Below are 16,139 nucleotides of genomic sequence, written 5' to 3'. Positions count from 1 at the left end.
CTTATCAAAACTAATACAATATAAATGCTATGCAAATAGTTGTTACCATGCATTGTTTATGGAATAAGACATGGGAGAAAGTCTGTACACATTCAGTACAGATGTAATTTAAATAAATACACTTTCTATCCATGATTGGTTAAAAGTACAGAACCCATGGATACAGAGGGATAAATGCAAGGGACAATAAAACTTGGTGGTTAAGGGGAACAGGCTAGGGAGCGAGGTTGACCTGGTCCCAGACCTTCCTTACTATAACCAGATGAAAAGGTAGATTTAGACTGAATAGGAAGAAATTCCTCAATTCCAGTATTCCAGAAAGAGATATGCCTCTCAATCCCCAGCATAATGCCTAGCATGTAGCAAATGTATTTGCTCAGTGAAACTGCAGGATTTTTAGAGAAAGCCACACATGCTCTAGATACTCAGATAAAAGCAAAATGCTACTTTAAAATATATTTCTGGGGCTGGGGTTGTAGCTCAGTAGTAGAGTGCTTGCCTAGCACATGTGAGGCACTGGGTTCAATCCTCAACATCACATAAAAATAAAGGAATTGTGCCCATTTGCAACTAAAAAATATTTTTAAATATATATTGTGCAAAGATTTGAGATTAGAGACCTTCATATAACAATTGCTAAGCCGCTGATTTTAAAAGTATGTTCTCAACTTCAGGGCTTCACATCCCAAGGTTGGCTCTTATTTGGGAACCAAAAGACAGAGATGAGAAAAGTTCACATGAAATTTCACAAGGAAATGGATGACATCAGGCTCAGCATGAGTTTCACTGAACTGTGAGACGCTTTTCAAAGAATCACCCAGTGTAAAATCGGTTGGCCTTGTAAAAGCATGTTTGGCAACCTTGCTGGAGGGAGGAAATGCCTTTCTATCAGGTATGTTCCTATTAATGCAGAAAATTATACTGGGATAGGTTAGATTTTGTAGACAAAACACAGTAAGTTTTTATTCCCCAATCCTTTAGGCAAGTGCCTATTAATGAAGAGAATACCAGCAGGGAAGGTTGTTTTGTAAACAAAATAGAAAGCTTTACTTCCCTCCTCCCATCTTAACTGAAAGGACACCTAGTAAGCAAGGATAGCAATGTTTGAGTATTTCTACTCAGCACTTTCAGGTAGGAAGGGTATTTTAGCTAAAGCCAGATGGGCACAATGAAGCCCCAAAAAGTCAGGGATAAGACCTGATAGATCTTACAGGATCTCCTTTTCTTTCTCCAAGGTGTGTACCAGTGACTGCCCATCAACAGTCTCCTGGATGTAGCTCCACCTGAAACTCAGAACTAAACATGATGTTTATCCTTCTTGGGTATCATGAAACAACTACGATGAATTCTAGATAAACTTCACAATTAGCATTTGGTACCTAATTATCACACTGGCAAAAACATTTTTTCACAAACATAAGTTACTGAAAAATGTTTGGGATGGGGCTGAAAGGAAACATATCCAGCAACCAAGGGCGGTACCTTCAGGGACTGCAGAGAGTCCGAGTTGGTGTCACAGTAGAGGATGATGTTGTTGGCCATGCTGAAGCTTTCTCGCACCCCGAGGTGGTAGAACAAGGACGGCTGCCGGAAGGCATCGCTCATCTCCACCACAGCAATATCTGCAGGCAGAAAACAAGGTCCCCAAAAGATGTCACCTGAATCATGCCCAGTAAGCACATTTGGGTTTCAATAACTTCGCACTCAGAAAAGGAAATGAGGAAATGCCAGGGATTTTCCCTCTTCATTTAACACTGAATTTTGAATTTGCGGTTCTATCAGAAGTGGCTTTATAAAGTTCAACAAACCTGAGTTGTTTTTTTTAAGCAAGAAGGAAATCATGTAATTACTGCAAACTAAGGAGAGCCTGCAATGATGGGAAGCAAGAGTTAACACAACATTAAAAAAGGTAACTATGGTTACACAATTAAAAAAAAACTTTAAAAAGCAGATTCCTAGAATCATAGTAATAAATGCAAAATGAGTTAAAAAAAAAAAAGGTAAATTTATTAGTTAATCTAGAATTAGGTTTTAGAATTAAATAGTTTATTCACCGAAGAAGATCTACAAACAATCGACAGATATATGAAAAAAATGTTCAACATCTTTAGTAATAAGAGAAATGCAAATCAAAACTACCCTAAGATTCCATCTCACCCCAATTAGAATCACGATTATCAAGAATACTAGCAACAATAGGTGTTGGAGAGGATGTGGGGAAAAAGGTACACTCATACATTGTTGGTGGGGCTGCAAATTAGTGCAGCCACCCTGGAAAGCAGTGTGGAGATTCCTTAGAAAACTTGGAATGGAACCACCATTTGACCCAGCTATCCCACTCCTTGGCCTATACCCAAAGGACTTAAAATCAGCATACTACAGAGATACAGTCACAACAATGTTCATAGCTGCTCAATTCACAATAGCCAGACTGTGGAACCAACCTAGATGCCCTTCAATGGATAAAGAAACTGTGGTATATATATACAACGGAATATTACTCAGCCATAAAGAATAATACAATTATGGCATTTGCAGGCAAATGGATGCAGTTGGAGAATATCATGCTAAGTGAGATAAGGCAGTATCAAAAAAACCAAAGGATGAATGATCTCGCTGATAAGCAGATGATGACACATAATGGGAGGTGGGAGGGGGGCAAGAATGGAGGATTACACAAATGGAATGCCTCTATTTCATGTACAAACAGAGAAACAAGATGTATCCCATTTGTTTACAATAAAAATGAATTTAAAAAAAAGAATTAAATAGTTTATATCTACTAAGTATTTGGTAAGAATAATGAAGAAGTAAAATAAGAGTCAAGGTATAGAAAACTGTAACTAAGAAAAGAAATAAAATCACAGCTACAAATTTTTCCAAAGGTCAAACATGACCAATATCAAGTTAATAGAAATCTTATCCCACATTTTGACAATAATATCACAAAATGAAATTCAGATTACTCTCAAACTCATTTATGGAAATATACAAAATATGAAAGAAAAACTAACAAATGTACCAAGTATTATGCTGTAAGAAGCCTAGGTTTTGAGTATAAAATTGATTTTGGGAATGCAAGGATGGCGCAGTTTTTAAGATTCATGAGCATCTCCATAGATGGTCCAACTCATTAATTAAAATGCAAAATCCATTTTTTTCTCCATCAAAAAGAGTCACAAAATAGGCAGGGAAAGAGCATAAGCTTAGCATGCATGAAGAACAGGATATGTTTCCAAAGTGCAAACTTTTATAGGTAGATTAAAACCAAGAAATGTCAGTCAATATAGTTAGATTTTTAGGAAGTAAAAGTATAAGTCTAGAAAATGAAATACATAATTATTACTTGCAAATGTTATGTTGTCAACCAAAGGCAAGTCAAAACAAAACAAACAACAAAATGAAACTGAATAACGATTAGAAATAACAGCACTATTTAGTAAAGTGTTAAGATACAAAATTATTTAGAAAACTAATAACTTATTTTACAACTACAATAAGAATTTGGAAAATATAATCATAAAACAGAACCCATTCATAATTACAATGAAAATGTTAACATAACAAGTTTGTTAAAGATATGTGCAATATTTGACAGATGAAAGGTTGGTATCTTTATAAATCATCTCTTACTGGTCAATTTAAAACAAACAAGCAATAATAAAAACTTTGCAACAGACAGACTATAGACATAAGCAGATAGATTCACAAAAGTTTACAATGGTCACTAAATACATGAAAAAGTATTCTCCATCTCTCTTCAAATAAATGCACATTAGACTAACAATGAAGTGTCAATTTCTTTGCCTAAAAGGAGCCAATGAAAATAGCCTAAATTAACTAATGAAAATGCAGAGAAATGGCACTCAAGTGTCGTGGAGAAGTCTAAACTTTTAGGAGACTTACATCCTTAAAAGTACGTATACTCTCCAACCTCATAATTCTGTTTCTTGGAATTTATCCTGAGAAAATTCTTAAAGATGTGGGCACTGAATCATACTTCAGATAGAGAATCTCCAGAATCTATAAAGAACTCAAAAAACTCTACACCAAGAATGTAAATAATCCAATCGACAAATGGGCTAAGGAAATGAATAGACACTTCACAGAAGAAGATCTACAAGCAATCAGCAAACATATGGAAAAATGTTCAACTTCTCTAGTAATAAGAGAAATGCAAATGAAAACCACCCTAAGATTCCATCTCAACCCAATTAGAATGGCGATTATCAAGAATACAAACAACAACAGGTGTTGGAGAGGATGTGGGGAGAAAGGTACACTCATACATTGCTGGTGGGGCTGCAAATTAGTGCAGCCACTTTGGAAAGCAGTGTGGAGATTCCTTAGAAAACTTGGAATGGAACCACCAGTTGACCCAGCTATCCCACTCCTTGGCCTATACCCAAAGGACTTAAAATCAGCATACTACAGAGATACAGCCACATTAATGTTCATAGCTGCTCAATTCACAATAGCCAGATTGTGGAACCAACCTAGATGTCCTTCAATAGATGAATGGATAAAGAAACTGTGGTATATATATACAATGGAATATTACTCAGTCATGAAGAATGATAAAATTATGGCATTTGCAGGCAAATGGATGAAACTGGAGAATATCATGCTAAGTGAGATAAGCCAATCTCAAAAAACCAAAGGATGAATGATATCGCTAATAAGTGGATGATGACACATAATGGGGGGTGGGAGAGGTAAGTGTTAGGGTTAGAGTTAGGGTTAGGGAGGGGGCAAGAATGGAGGAAGGAAGGACTGTATAGAGGGAAAAGAGGGGTGGGAGGGGTGGGGGGAAGGGAAAAAATAACAGAATGAATCAAACAACATTACCCTATGTAAATTTATGATTATACAAATGGTATGCCTTTACACCATGTACAAACAGAGAAACAACATAAACAACATTTTTCCCATTTGTTTATAATAAAAAAAAGATTAAAATAAAAAAGTAAAAAAATAAAAAAAGATGTGGGCACTGAAATATCACTTTTATAATAAAATAAAGGAAAATGTCAATATATCCATCAACAGGAAATGATTATATATGTGTGTGTATATTTGTGTGTATATATAATAATTATATACACACATATAAATACACAATGATAATTTCCAATAATCATGTAACCACCAAAAATTTTAAGGTAGAAGAATACTTAGAAACAGGTCAAATTGAAGCCATTAAGTAAACAGTTAAAATATAATATGTACATTATAATTCACAGCTTAAACAAAATGTAATGTACACATTATAATTTGTGTATTCTATGTATATAGTCACATAAATTAAAAAATCTGAAAACATGTATAATAAAACATAATTCATGATAATTCATAATTCATGAATTATTTTATCTTCATTTTTCTTATTATTTCCCACAATTTCTATTAGGAACATTGATTCCTTTTATAAATTGAAACCCACCAAAATATAAAAGGGACAGTCAAGACCTGTGTGACTGAATATAAAGCCAAAGTACAGCAACCTAAAAAATAATGCACTTTTAAAAATTAGTTATGAAGTTTATTATAAAAATATAAAGAAAATCATGTTAAATGTTATGAACTTGGTTATAAAATTTTGAAAAAGATTTTCTATTTTTTTGGTGCATGGTAATTATATTTAAGAGTGGGATTCATTATGCCATATTTGTACCTGTACATAACATAATTTGATCAATCTCATTCCCCAGTGCCTTCCCTTTTCCATCCTACCTCTCTCCCCCAATCTGTTCACTCTACTGATCTCCCTTCTATTATTAATTAATGCATTATAAATGAATAAGTGTAGATAGACAGATAAATAGATGGAGAGAGAGAGAGAGAACACGAGCGAGCAGGATTCAGTGTGGTATATCCATGCATAGCATAATTTGGTAGATTTCTTCCCCTGGTATTTCTCTATTCCCTCCCCTCTTCTCTCCCTTTCCTCTATTGGTCTTCATTCTAAAAATAATGCACTCTTTTAAGAAGCCTTTTAATACAGAATCTGGTTTGTCTAATGAATATGAAGTTAGAATTCGCATTCAATAAAGGAGAAATAAATCTGATGCAATGGAGGTAAAAGACATAGAGAGTTTATTGATGTTATGAAAGGGGAAGAAGGTCAAAGGAGCTTCACAACTTGTTTTTTTGTTTTCCCCCGAAGCTAAAAATGACTTGAAAAATCTTTAGTATAAATAAAGACTTTTCTTTTGGGGTCCTTAACATTTCTACATTAAAAAAAAAAAAAAATCAACCCATGAAACAAATGAGTCACTGCATCCCACCCACACTGCCATCTGCCTCCTGCCCCCGCGCTGCTTCCGCCTCCCCCAGGTGCTAGCACTCAACAGTCAATCACACAGCTTTAAAACCCAGAGACAGCGTAGAGTGGAGCTGAAAGAAACCATAAACAGTGGTTGATGAAAAGTAAGAGAGATGCAAAGAAAAACATCAGCTAAATTAAGGTAATAAGGAGGAGGGGGATTTTTCTAAAAGAAGTGACTCAGGATTTGATTCTAAAATAAAATAAAAACCTTGCCAGAAGGTTTTCATATTAAGAGAGAAACTAGATGTTTAAAATAAATGGTGCAAGCAAAATAAGGTATAATCATTAGCTCTGAACACTGAAGCAGCGATGCTACATAGAACATTAAAAAGTCTTTATTGGCTCAACTTTAAAATATGATAATACAGGAGGGTAACTCAGAAAAAGGTTGACTTTTGTATTTCATATCAGATGAGTGATTTCTGCTAAGACATTTTAATTCTTTTCTAAATTTATTTAATTGTCTTCGAGAAAAATGTTCTCTTTTTCTGGTATACAGTTTAATGGGTTTTGAAAAATGCATACCTACTACCACAGGCATGAGGGGGAACAGTTCCTTCATTCCAAAAATTTCTCTCATGCTTTCCTTTTGCAATTAATACTTCGACCCAGCCCCAACCCCTGGCAAGCACTGTTCTGTTTATTGTCTTTATAGTTTTGCCTTCTCCAGAACACCATAGAAATGGAATCATACAATAAATACATTTGGCTTCTTTCATCTGAGAAAATGCATTTGAGATTCATTCATAGATGTTCATTCATAGGTTGAAGGACACATTTGGGTTAACTCCAGGTTGGCAAATTTTTAAAAGTTACTGTCATATACAAACTTAGGCTTTTCATTTGTCTTCAGTAAATATCTATGAATAGGACTACTGCTAAGTATATGTTTAACTTAAGAAAATGCCAAACTCTTTAAGTAATTTTACTATTTTGCATTCCCACCAGCAATGTATGAGAGGTTTCCATTGTCCACCATCCTTGTCAGCACTTGATATTGCCAGTTTTTTGTTTTAAGCCAGTCTAAGAGGTATGTAGTGGTAGCTCATCATGGATTTGTTTTTGCTAATAACAAATGAAATTGAACAATTCTTACGTGCATATTTTCTGCTTATCAGTGCTCAATGATTTTGCCCTTTAATTGTTAAATTTTTTCTTATTGTTGAGGTCTACATGGTTTTTGCATTTTCTGAATATTATTCCTCTGTCAGTTTATGTGATTTGTAAATACTTTCTCCTCATTTGTGACTTGTTTTATTCTTTTCTTAACTATCTCTAAAAGTACAAACACTTTACCTCCAGTTTCTCAATTTGTTCCTCTATATATATTACTTTAGGAGTAGTACCCAAAAAGTCATTGCTTGACCACAGATCACAAGAGTTCTTTCCTTTGTTTTATTCTAAAAGTTTCAAAACATTACATTTTACATTTATGATCCACTGAGTTGATTTCTGTATGTGTGTGAAGTATGGGTCAAGGTTCAAATTGTAAAGACTTTCATCACTGAAATGTCTCTGCATCTTTGTCAAATATTAATTGACTACATTTGGTGGGGGCTTTATTGCTGGATTCTCTGTTCTACTCCATTGAGCTATGTGTCTACCTTTTGCCAACATAACACTGTTTTGATGAAGAAAGTGTTACAAAAGGTACTGACATCAAATAGGTCAAGTCTGCCAACTCTATCCTGTTCTCAAAATATTTTTGGCTATTTCAGTTGTTGTGTTAGTCAGTTTTCTATCACTCTAACAAAATACCTGAGATAAATCAACTCATATGGAGAAAAGGTTTATTTTTTTTCTCATGGTTTTAGTCCATGGTCGCTTAGTTCCACTGCCTTTAGGCCTTTGCAAGGCAGCACATCATGGAGGGAACTGTGTGGTGTTGCTACTCCCCTCATGGCAGCCAGGAAGCAGAGAAAGAGAGACAGAAAGAGAGAGAAAGAGAGAGAGGAGGGGCTAGGGCCCCAATAACTACTTCAAGGGCATGACCCCAATCTAACTTCCTAACTTCGTCACCCTGGGTCCCACCTTCTAAAGGATCTACCACCTCCCAATATCACCACAGGCTGGCAACCAAACCTTCAACACATGGGATTTTGGCAGAGGGCAAGGGGGATCCAAGATCCAAATTATAGCAGGTATCCCTTGCTTTCCTGTAAAAGTTTTAGAATAAGTTGGTAGTTGTTAACTATCAGTTGAAAACTACAAAAGAAATATTCTCCTGGGATTTTGATTGGGGTTGTGTTGAATTTATAGATCATTTTGGCGAAAACTAACATCTTGGCAATATTGAGTCTTTCAATCCATAAATATGGCATATTAATTTATTTGGAACTGATTAATCAGTAATTTATAATTCTACATCAGATCTTACACATACTTTGTTAAAGTTTTATCTAAATGTTTCAAATTTTTGGTACTATTATAGATGGCACCCTGTATAAAATTTCAAATCCCAATTGTTCCATGCTATCATATAAAAATATAATTGATTTTTTTAATATTGACTTTTTTAGCATATTCTTTGGGATTTTCTACATGGACAGTTGTCATCTACAAATAAAAGAGGTTTTATCCCCCTGCCCTTTCCAATATATCTGCATTTTATGGTTTTTGTTTGCTTTCGTTTTGTTACACCAGCTAAGTGAGACTTCCAGTAACAGCACTTTTGAAAATGTACTATTTCATTACCAACTAAAGAAAATATTAGTTTAAAGAGATGGACACTGAAACAGAGAAAGTATCTGCCGAAGATCAGCGAGAAAGCAGAGGCACCAGGATTCAAAGCTGGCGCTGAGGTCTACTCTTACTGCACCTATAGGAAGTAGAAGTTCACAAACTCAGAATACAAACAAGAGGTAGACACAGAGCTGGGGGCCAGAGCACACTTCTCCTGTCATACATTTCATGAGCAAATGCACTTAATCAATGGCCAGTTGAGCTTTTGTGGCAACAAAACTGAATAAAACTGCTATACTTAATAACCTAAGACTAAGCCGGTCATTTAAAGTAAAGAGAGAGATGCAGAACTCTCCAACGTTTTTACTTCAGGTGTACTTGGCTTTCTTGTCTCAACTGGGTTAATGTTAAATGGAGCATAAAATTAGGTTTACCAGAGGTTTATTAAAGCATAACAAAGTTTCAGGCAATCACATAGAACAGTTGAACCCAACTGCATTTTAGTGACTGAACAGCAGGGTTCCTGGTCTGAGATTTTTCTAATTGAATTTTTGCTTCATAATACAGTGTCCATGAGTTAAAATCTCACGTGAGCTGCTGCTGCTTGTGAACAGCAGAGTGAAGGAAGACATTCATCTTTTGTTACTTATCAATTCAATGCCAATTTAATTTAACAAATATCCTGTATACCTATTGTAATGCAAGGCTTTGTTATCTATTGTGCAAGGTAAAAGGAAAACGTTAGGAAATGAGGTTTTTGCCTTCTCTTGCAGGTCAGACAGGCACTGGCAGGTAGGGATACGGGGCGCAGTGGAAGAACATTCAGGGTGACACTCAGAGGCTGGCAAGGCCAGGGCTTTCTGGATGGATAAAGGACACCTGTGCGGATGGGGGAATAGCTGGCTGTGGAGTCAGAGAGTGGGGCACCATCAAGAGCCAACGAAAAACAGCAGCCCCCATCCATTAAAGACACCTCAGAGATGCAGAAGAAGCCAAGGAAGGGACAGCCTGGGCTTGGTCAAAGAGAAAAACAGAAGGCCACAGCAGGAAACTAACGCAATAATTTCCAATTATTGTCCCCTAAAGAGCAGATAACCCCCAAATTCTCATTCCTTCTTTGATTCTTAAAGGAAATAAAACCTGCATTCCACTGGTTTTTCTATTTTATGAATGACTAAATGCAATTTACAACTAAACTATGATATGAAAACTACTGAAATGTTACCTATGACCAAAGAGTATACCTGAAGAGTGTTCTGAAGACACAGTCCATTTTCTAAAGTCTGGCAAGTACTAAAGTCTGCAGCTGAGAAAATGCAGAACTCCTGTTGCACAACTAGGGTTGCTGAAATTTTCAAGAAGAACAGAAGAATAATCTATTATCACTGTCTTGAATTGGTCATGACTTGGCAATTTCTGCTAGAAATTACTACTCAGCTTCCTCGGCCTCACTTTAGTTTCTTGGGTGTTCTTTGGTGAACCCCATCATGTATACTGATACATATTTCTGTCAACAGTAGATTTCATCCCACAATTTCCTCATTATAAAACTCTAATAAATGAATGCACAGTGATTCAAACATGAATCATTCTTATATTGCTAAAGCAAAGGTATATATAATCTCCCCAACCCAGTCCTGGTTTGCCTAGTTGATAATATTCTTAGACAGAAGTGGTTTTTCATTGTTGTTTACCTGAAGAGGGAGCCCTGGTAGGAAGTGATCAAAGGGACATTTTGCACTTCCAGAGTTTGGTTCTAAAAAGGCTTGAGAGTCTCTGCACCTACAAAAGGAGAAGGAAGAGAGGAAAGGCGAGAAGTCTGGAAGAGAGAAAAGACGAAAGAGATAGAAGAAGAGGGAGGAGGAGAGGAACCGGGACAGAAGGAGGGAGCAAAACCAAGAAGGGTGTTAGAACTGAAGTTCCCTGGCCCAGCACTAGCTGCAGAAGCTCAGCTCATGAAGCTCCAGCTTCAGAGAACAGGAGGGCATGTGGGTGGTGCCCAGCCCAGATTATCAGGACCTTAAACCACAGCTTAGGAGGAGGTGCAGCCTCAGAAAAGCACCGCACAAACATGAACACCAGGACAGGAAACCATCCCATCTCCAGAGGACCGCAGAACATGCAAATGACAGATAACCTGTTTTCAGACTTCCAGTGTCTGAATTCTAATTAAGTTTCTGGATGGATGACCTTAAAGTTTCTGAGCTTTGATTTCTTCAACTATAAGTTGGTAATAATAATAATAATAAATTGATCAGTAATAATAATGACAGCACAAAACTGTTGCAAGGATTACAAATGTGTGCTAGGCACAGCAAACTCCATGAATGTAATCAAACTGAATGATTATAAGAAACACTTCTAGAAGGCCCTTTGAGCAATTTATCATCAAAATGTTCATGAAAACAATGTTAATATATAACTCAATACCCCCTGATGAAGATCTATCTGTATAAGTGATTTCTCACAGAAATGATGCTGAAGTCAAATGTGCGGAAGCATTAATAGAAAGCCAATATAAAGAATCTGACATGATTCTATCATCAATGGATGGATCTAGCTATGTCTAAGAGTTTAAAAAGAGTGACAGGATCAAAGCTCTGCTTTGAGAAGAGACTAACTGGATGATACTTTAAGCAGTCTGCAGACTATGGGATCACGTAGAAGTCATCCAGGAGAAAGTGTGCCCCTAAATAACATAAAGAGAACATGGGGGGAATCAGTAGACTTTGGGAATTAGAGGAAGGCAGGCAAAAAAAGGATGAAAGATGATTCTGCTCTGAACCTGGATGATAACAGTGATGATTTCCAGGGACACAGTAAGAGACACAAAAGAAGACACTTCTAGAGGGATGGCGGCAGGGGGTGGCGTGTAGGAACATGAGTTTGGACTGGGACACACCAAAGATTGAGCATGCACATGTGTGTGTGTGTGTGTGTCTGTGTGTGTGTGTGTGTGAATACATAACTGATAGCTGTCATTTTGAATCTCAGCAAAAAGATCAGAGTCAGATAAAAAGATTAAAGAGCCACAGTGATGGGCGATAATTGAAGCAGTGGGTGTAAATGAGACTGTTAAATTAGAGCACAGAGAGAAATGAAAAGGCTTCTAGGACTCAGGAATTCCCCTCCTCCTCATACGCCCAACAGAAACACACAGTATGTTCATCTAAAGGCTTGTCATGAATGTTCATAGTAGCACTACTTGTCACCATCAACAGTAGGGAAAAAATGGGGGACGGTGCTCTATAAAGACAATGGACACTATCGAACAATGAGACTGAAAAATCTATACCCACATGTGACAACATGGAATAATCCCACAAACATGTTGCTGACAGAAAGGCTCCAGACACCAAGAGTAGGTACTGCGGGCAGGAGAGAGAGAGGCTCAAAGGGGGCTCAAAGGGGGCTCACAGGGGCCTCTGCAGGGGCAGTAAGGTTTTGTTTCTTGATCTAGGTTCCGGTTACTTTTTTTTACTAATTTTGCCCAGAATGTTAAGAGTTTCCTGTGGCCATTGTAACAAATTACCAAAAACTTGATGCCTTAAAACAACAGAAATTTATTCTCCATTCTGAAGGCCAGAAGTGAAATAAAAGTGTCGGCAGGTCAAGGCCATCTCCCTCCAGAGGCTTCAGGGACAATCAGTTCCTTACCCGCCAGATCCGACTGGCTTCAGCATTCCCATAGCTGGTGGTGTGTGTGGCCACAGTGTCAAGTTGCCCTCTGCCTCCCTTATGTGGACACTTGTGATGGCGTCAAGAGCTCACCAGATAATGCAGGACTATCTCATCTCAAGATTCTTAATCTGATCACATCTGCAAGGACTCTTTTTCCAAATAAGGCAGCATTCACAAGTTCCAGTATTTTGAGGCAGGTAATGAGGTAGATAAGGGATAATTTCCAGTCTGCCATAAAGGTTATAAAGAAGCGAAAACACCGTAAGGACAAAAGCTGGCACAGCAAAACAAGGTGCTGAATAAGATGGGGAAATGCAGGTGATGAGCACAGGTCATTCTCCAAAGTCTAGCAAAGGAAGAGGATTAACATGTCCTAAGGTCTCTGGGGGGGTGGGGGGGGGTTACATGTGAGGAAATCAAGAGATCAGACAAAAATGGCACAAAAAAACCTGAAGGTTTCTAGTTTTGGAAGAGTATCCTCTAACATCAGAAGGATTTTAAGGGGATGGGGGTAGTTAATGTAGATGATTTCTGCATTCTCAGATGAGATAGGCTGGGATCAATGGCAGAGGGAAAAGGTCTATCTTGGAAATAAAAGAGGGATGTTTTCAGGGCAAGAAGGAAAGGACCAGGAAATAATGAAATGGAAGGAAGAATACCCAGATCTTTCACTCTAGCTGGTAACTACGAGACACAGAGTGGGGGTTCCAGTGGCCAGGAGAGAAGAACACTCACCCAGGGCTGTGGGAACAAGCCTGCCTTCATCCTGCAGGCACGGGAAACAGGGAAACAGCAGCACTACCTTCGATATGGTACGTTGTGGCCCCCGTTTCTTTTCTTTTCACTAAAAGGAATGTATGTTAGAGCTTCTGTCCCTCGTGATAGTAACAATGCTTCCACAGCAATAGAAGCAAGATGTGGACTCGGCACCTTATAAAACCCCCAAAACTCATCTACCCATTTTGAAGCTGTGCAAGGGAGCATGGGACCAAGCAAGTACCTGTAGACTAGATTTCAATTACATGGTACTTGTGGTTCTAAACCAGACATTAAAATCTCAATCCTACAAATAAATATTCTCGGTCACAAGAATTTTGATGATGGTTTAGTAGGTCTTACTAAGGGAGCCCTGTAAATACTGTGCCAGGTTTGGGACTGAACCAAAAGGATCAAGGGGATCCTTTATGTCAGCTTACAAGGAAGGTAGGTAAGTCACAATTTACATCTTTTAGTGCACAGCAAGTGCTTTATGAAGTGATATTTTCCTCACCACAGCCAGAGCGATCTCCTACATAAGTTTGCTCCTTATAAAAATAAGTCCTGCATTAGTACATGCTACCCTCTTTCCAAATTAAAATTGGGTGTAGTTTATATCATAAGAATTTATTTTTTTAAGAATTTACTTTTAATGTTATGATTATAGCAACAGACTGAGCAATGATTTATAAACAGTGCATAATATAAGATTTGTGTAAGTAAAAATTAACTCCCAGGTTTATTATGTGACAGGGACATGCTGTATTTTACAAGCAGAAATGGGATATAAAGTTGTGATGGTGAAAACTTCTCTATCGGCATTGCAAACTTCTCTTCTCCTTGAATTTATTATATTTCCTGAAGGTATCTGGATTTGAGTCTTTAATCAGAAACTGAGATGTCTAGAAACTCATTTTATGTAATAAATTTCAGTCCTTAAGTAATCAATCTATTTTCACTAGACAGTGAAAGAGCTATTCATGAACTTTTAACCAGGCTTTTTTAGAGCTTATTATAGTTTTTATTACGGGTGAAGTGCATGTTATTTGTTTTTTGGTCTCTCATATTCAATTTTAATTAAACCATCAAAGCTTCTGTCTTCGTTTATGCTCCAGTAAAGTTCCCAAGCACACAGAGTGGCCCTTTGTAACTAAGAATCTTACACAAGAGTCCCACCCTCCCAAACTAAACCCAAAACCAAAAATATGTCTCTTTTAATTACAGTTGCTTCAGTTGCACAAAGTTATAGGAGTTGATTTGTGGAACTTTTGGAAGAGAATCTAATTGTTCCTCATAGATGTGCATCCTGAGTGACACACTACGCCACAGTCATTTGTACGTTGACCACTTGCTCACACAGACAGCAGAAGTGGCAGCAGAGAACTTCCACATTCTCTGACAGTGTTCTCAAGCAGAAATGGCTGTGGCGTGTTCATACTTGTCTGAGGCTGTTCTGATTAAAAGATCTTTCTCACTCTGGCTAGGGAAGTTTTCCTCACTCTGAGGTATGTTTGTTATGTCTACAAAAATGTTAACAGTTATGAAGGCAGCGTAACATGGTGAAGCAATCAGCAAAATTCAAACTCTAGAAAATTCTACAGGAAAAAATGACCTGGTTTCCTCAACAAAAACTTTGCAGTGTTGGTGGGAGAAAGGGAGGGAGAAATTAGAAATTAAAAGAGTTTGAAGGGAGTTAATTGCAATGTATGGACCTTATTTGGATTCCACTAAAACAAATTTAGAAAAGTTCACAGTCTTTATGAGACCATTAAAATTCTGAAAACGAACAGAATACCAGATGAAATTAAGGAACGAATTGTTTTAAGTGTGAAAAGTACTATGGGAGGAGCCCTGATCTTTTAAAGAATAAAAATGCAGCATGGTAATTTAATTCTATTAAAAAAGAAAAATGAACACTAGTGTTTGTTTGCATGTATCAAAAATCGTGTTATTTCTCAGGCAATAAAGATTAAGAGTAACCATCACTATATTGGCCCTGCTAGTTGGATGGTAAAAGAACAAAATCCAGCTGCATGCTACTTGTTTAGCAGAAACAGCTGCTCACCCAGGGAAGAGCCTGTGTGGAGGATTTCTCCCCTTGTCTTTCTGACTGCCATCCTTTGCATTCAGACTCAGCTGGATCTCAGAAGTGTGAGTGATACCCTGGGGAGCTTCAGGATGCTCCAGAATTCTTAACGTGCCAACCAGCAGAAACCTGCCAGTCAGAGCCATTCACTAACAGCTCTGAGGGACACCAGGCCTTCCCTTTCTTCATGGTCTGACACCGGGGCCCTTCCAACACCTCGTCAGTAACTGGCGTCTGTTCAAACCAAGCGCCACTCTTTGTTAACTTTCCACACCTTCTAACAGTATCTGTAATTCTGTTGACACAACAGATGTGTAAATATGCTTCTTCCAGTAATGATTCCATTCCTGGCTTATGTGTTGACATTCGAGTTCAGCAACTCATGGGGTGGGGCGGGGTTTACACCTTTTTTTCGAGGAGGATGTATTAGAAGGAATGGGAAGGAACTAAAAGTGTTCACTGTCAAATAATCTTTTTAGTGTTACAGGCTTAGGTGTCTGACCTTGACTGCCTAATCAGAGAGTCTGGTACTCTGCCTCCCCCTGCCTTCTTCCAACTAGACTTCAATCACTCTTAAAGAGTTCACTTACCTCTCTAGGAAACTTA

At 37.6% G+C, this 16,139-nt stretch overlaps 1 protein-coding gene across 2 annotated transcripts in view; it reads right to left on the bottom strand.

Moving 5' to 3' along the window:
- Map3k5 (mitogen-activated protein kinase kinase kinase 5) overlaps nucleotides 1–16,139 on the bottom strand; it is a 216,335-nt gene that overhangs the window by 147,950 nt on the left and 52,246 nt on the right. For both annotated transcript variants that reach the window (XM_047558138.1, XM_047558139.1), the window contains exon 2: nucleotides 1,483–1,622. In XM_047558138.1, the coding sequence (XP_047414094.1) occupies nucleotides 1,483–1,622 (140 nt within the window). The remainder of the gene's footprint in view (nucleotides 1–1,482; nucleotides 1,623–16,139) is intronic.

Source organism: Sciurus carolinensis, chromosome 7 (genome assembly GCF_902686445.1).
Source record: "Sciurus carolinensis chromosome 7, mSciCar1.2, whole genome shotgun sequence".
Taxonomy (NCBI): domain Eukaryota; kingdom Metazoa; phylum Chordata; class Mammalia; order Rodentia; family Sciuridae; genus Sciurus; species Sciurus carolinensis.
Note: the sequence above shows the minus strand (reverse complement) of the source record. Positions and strands in the feature narration are given on the sequence as shown.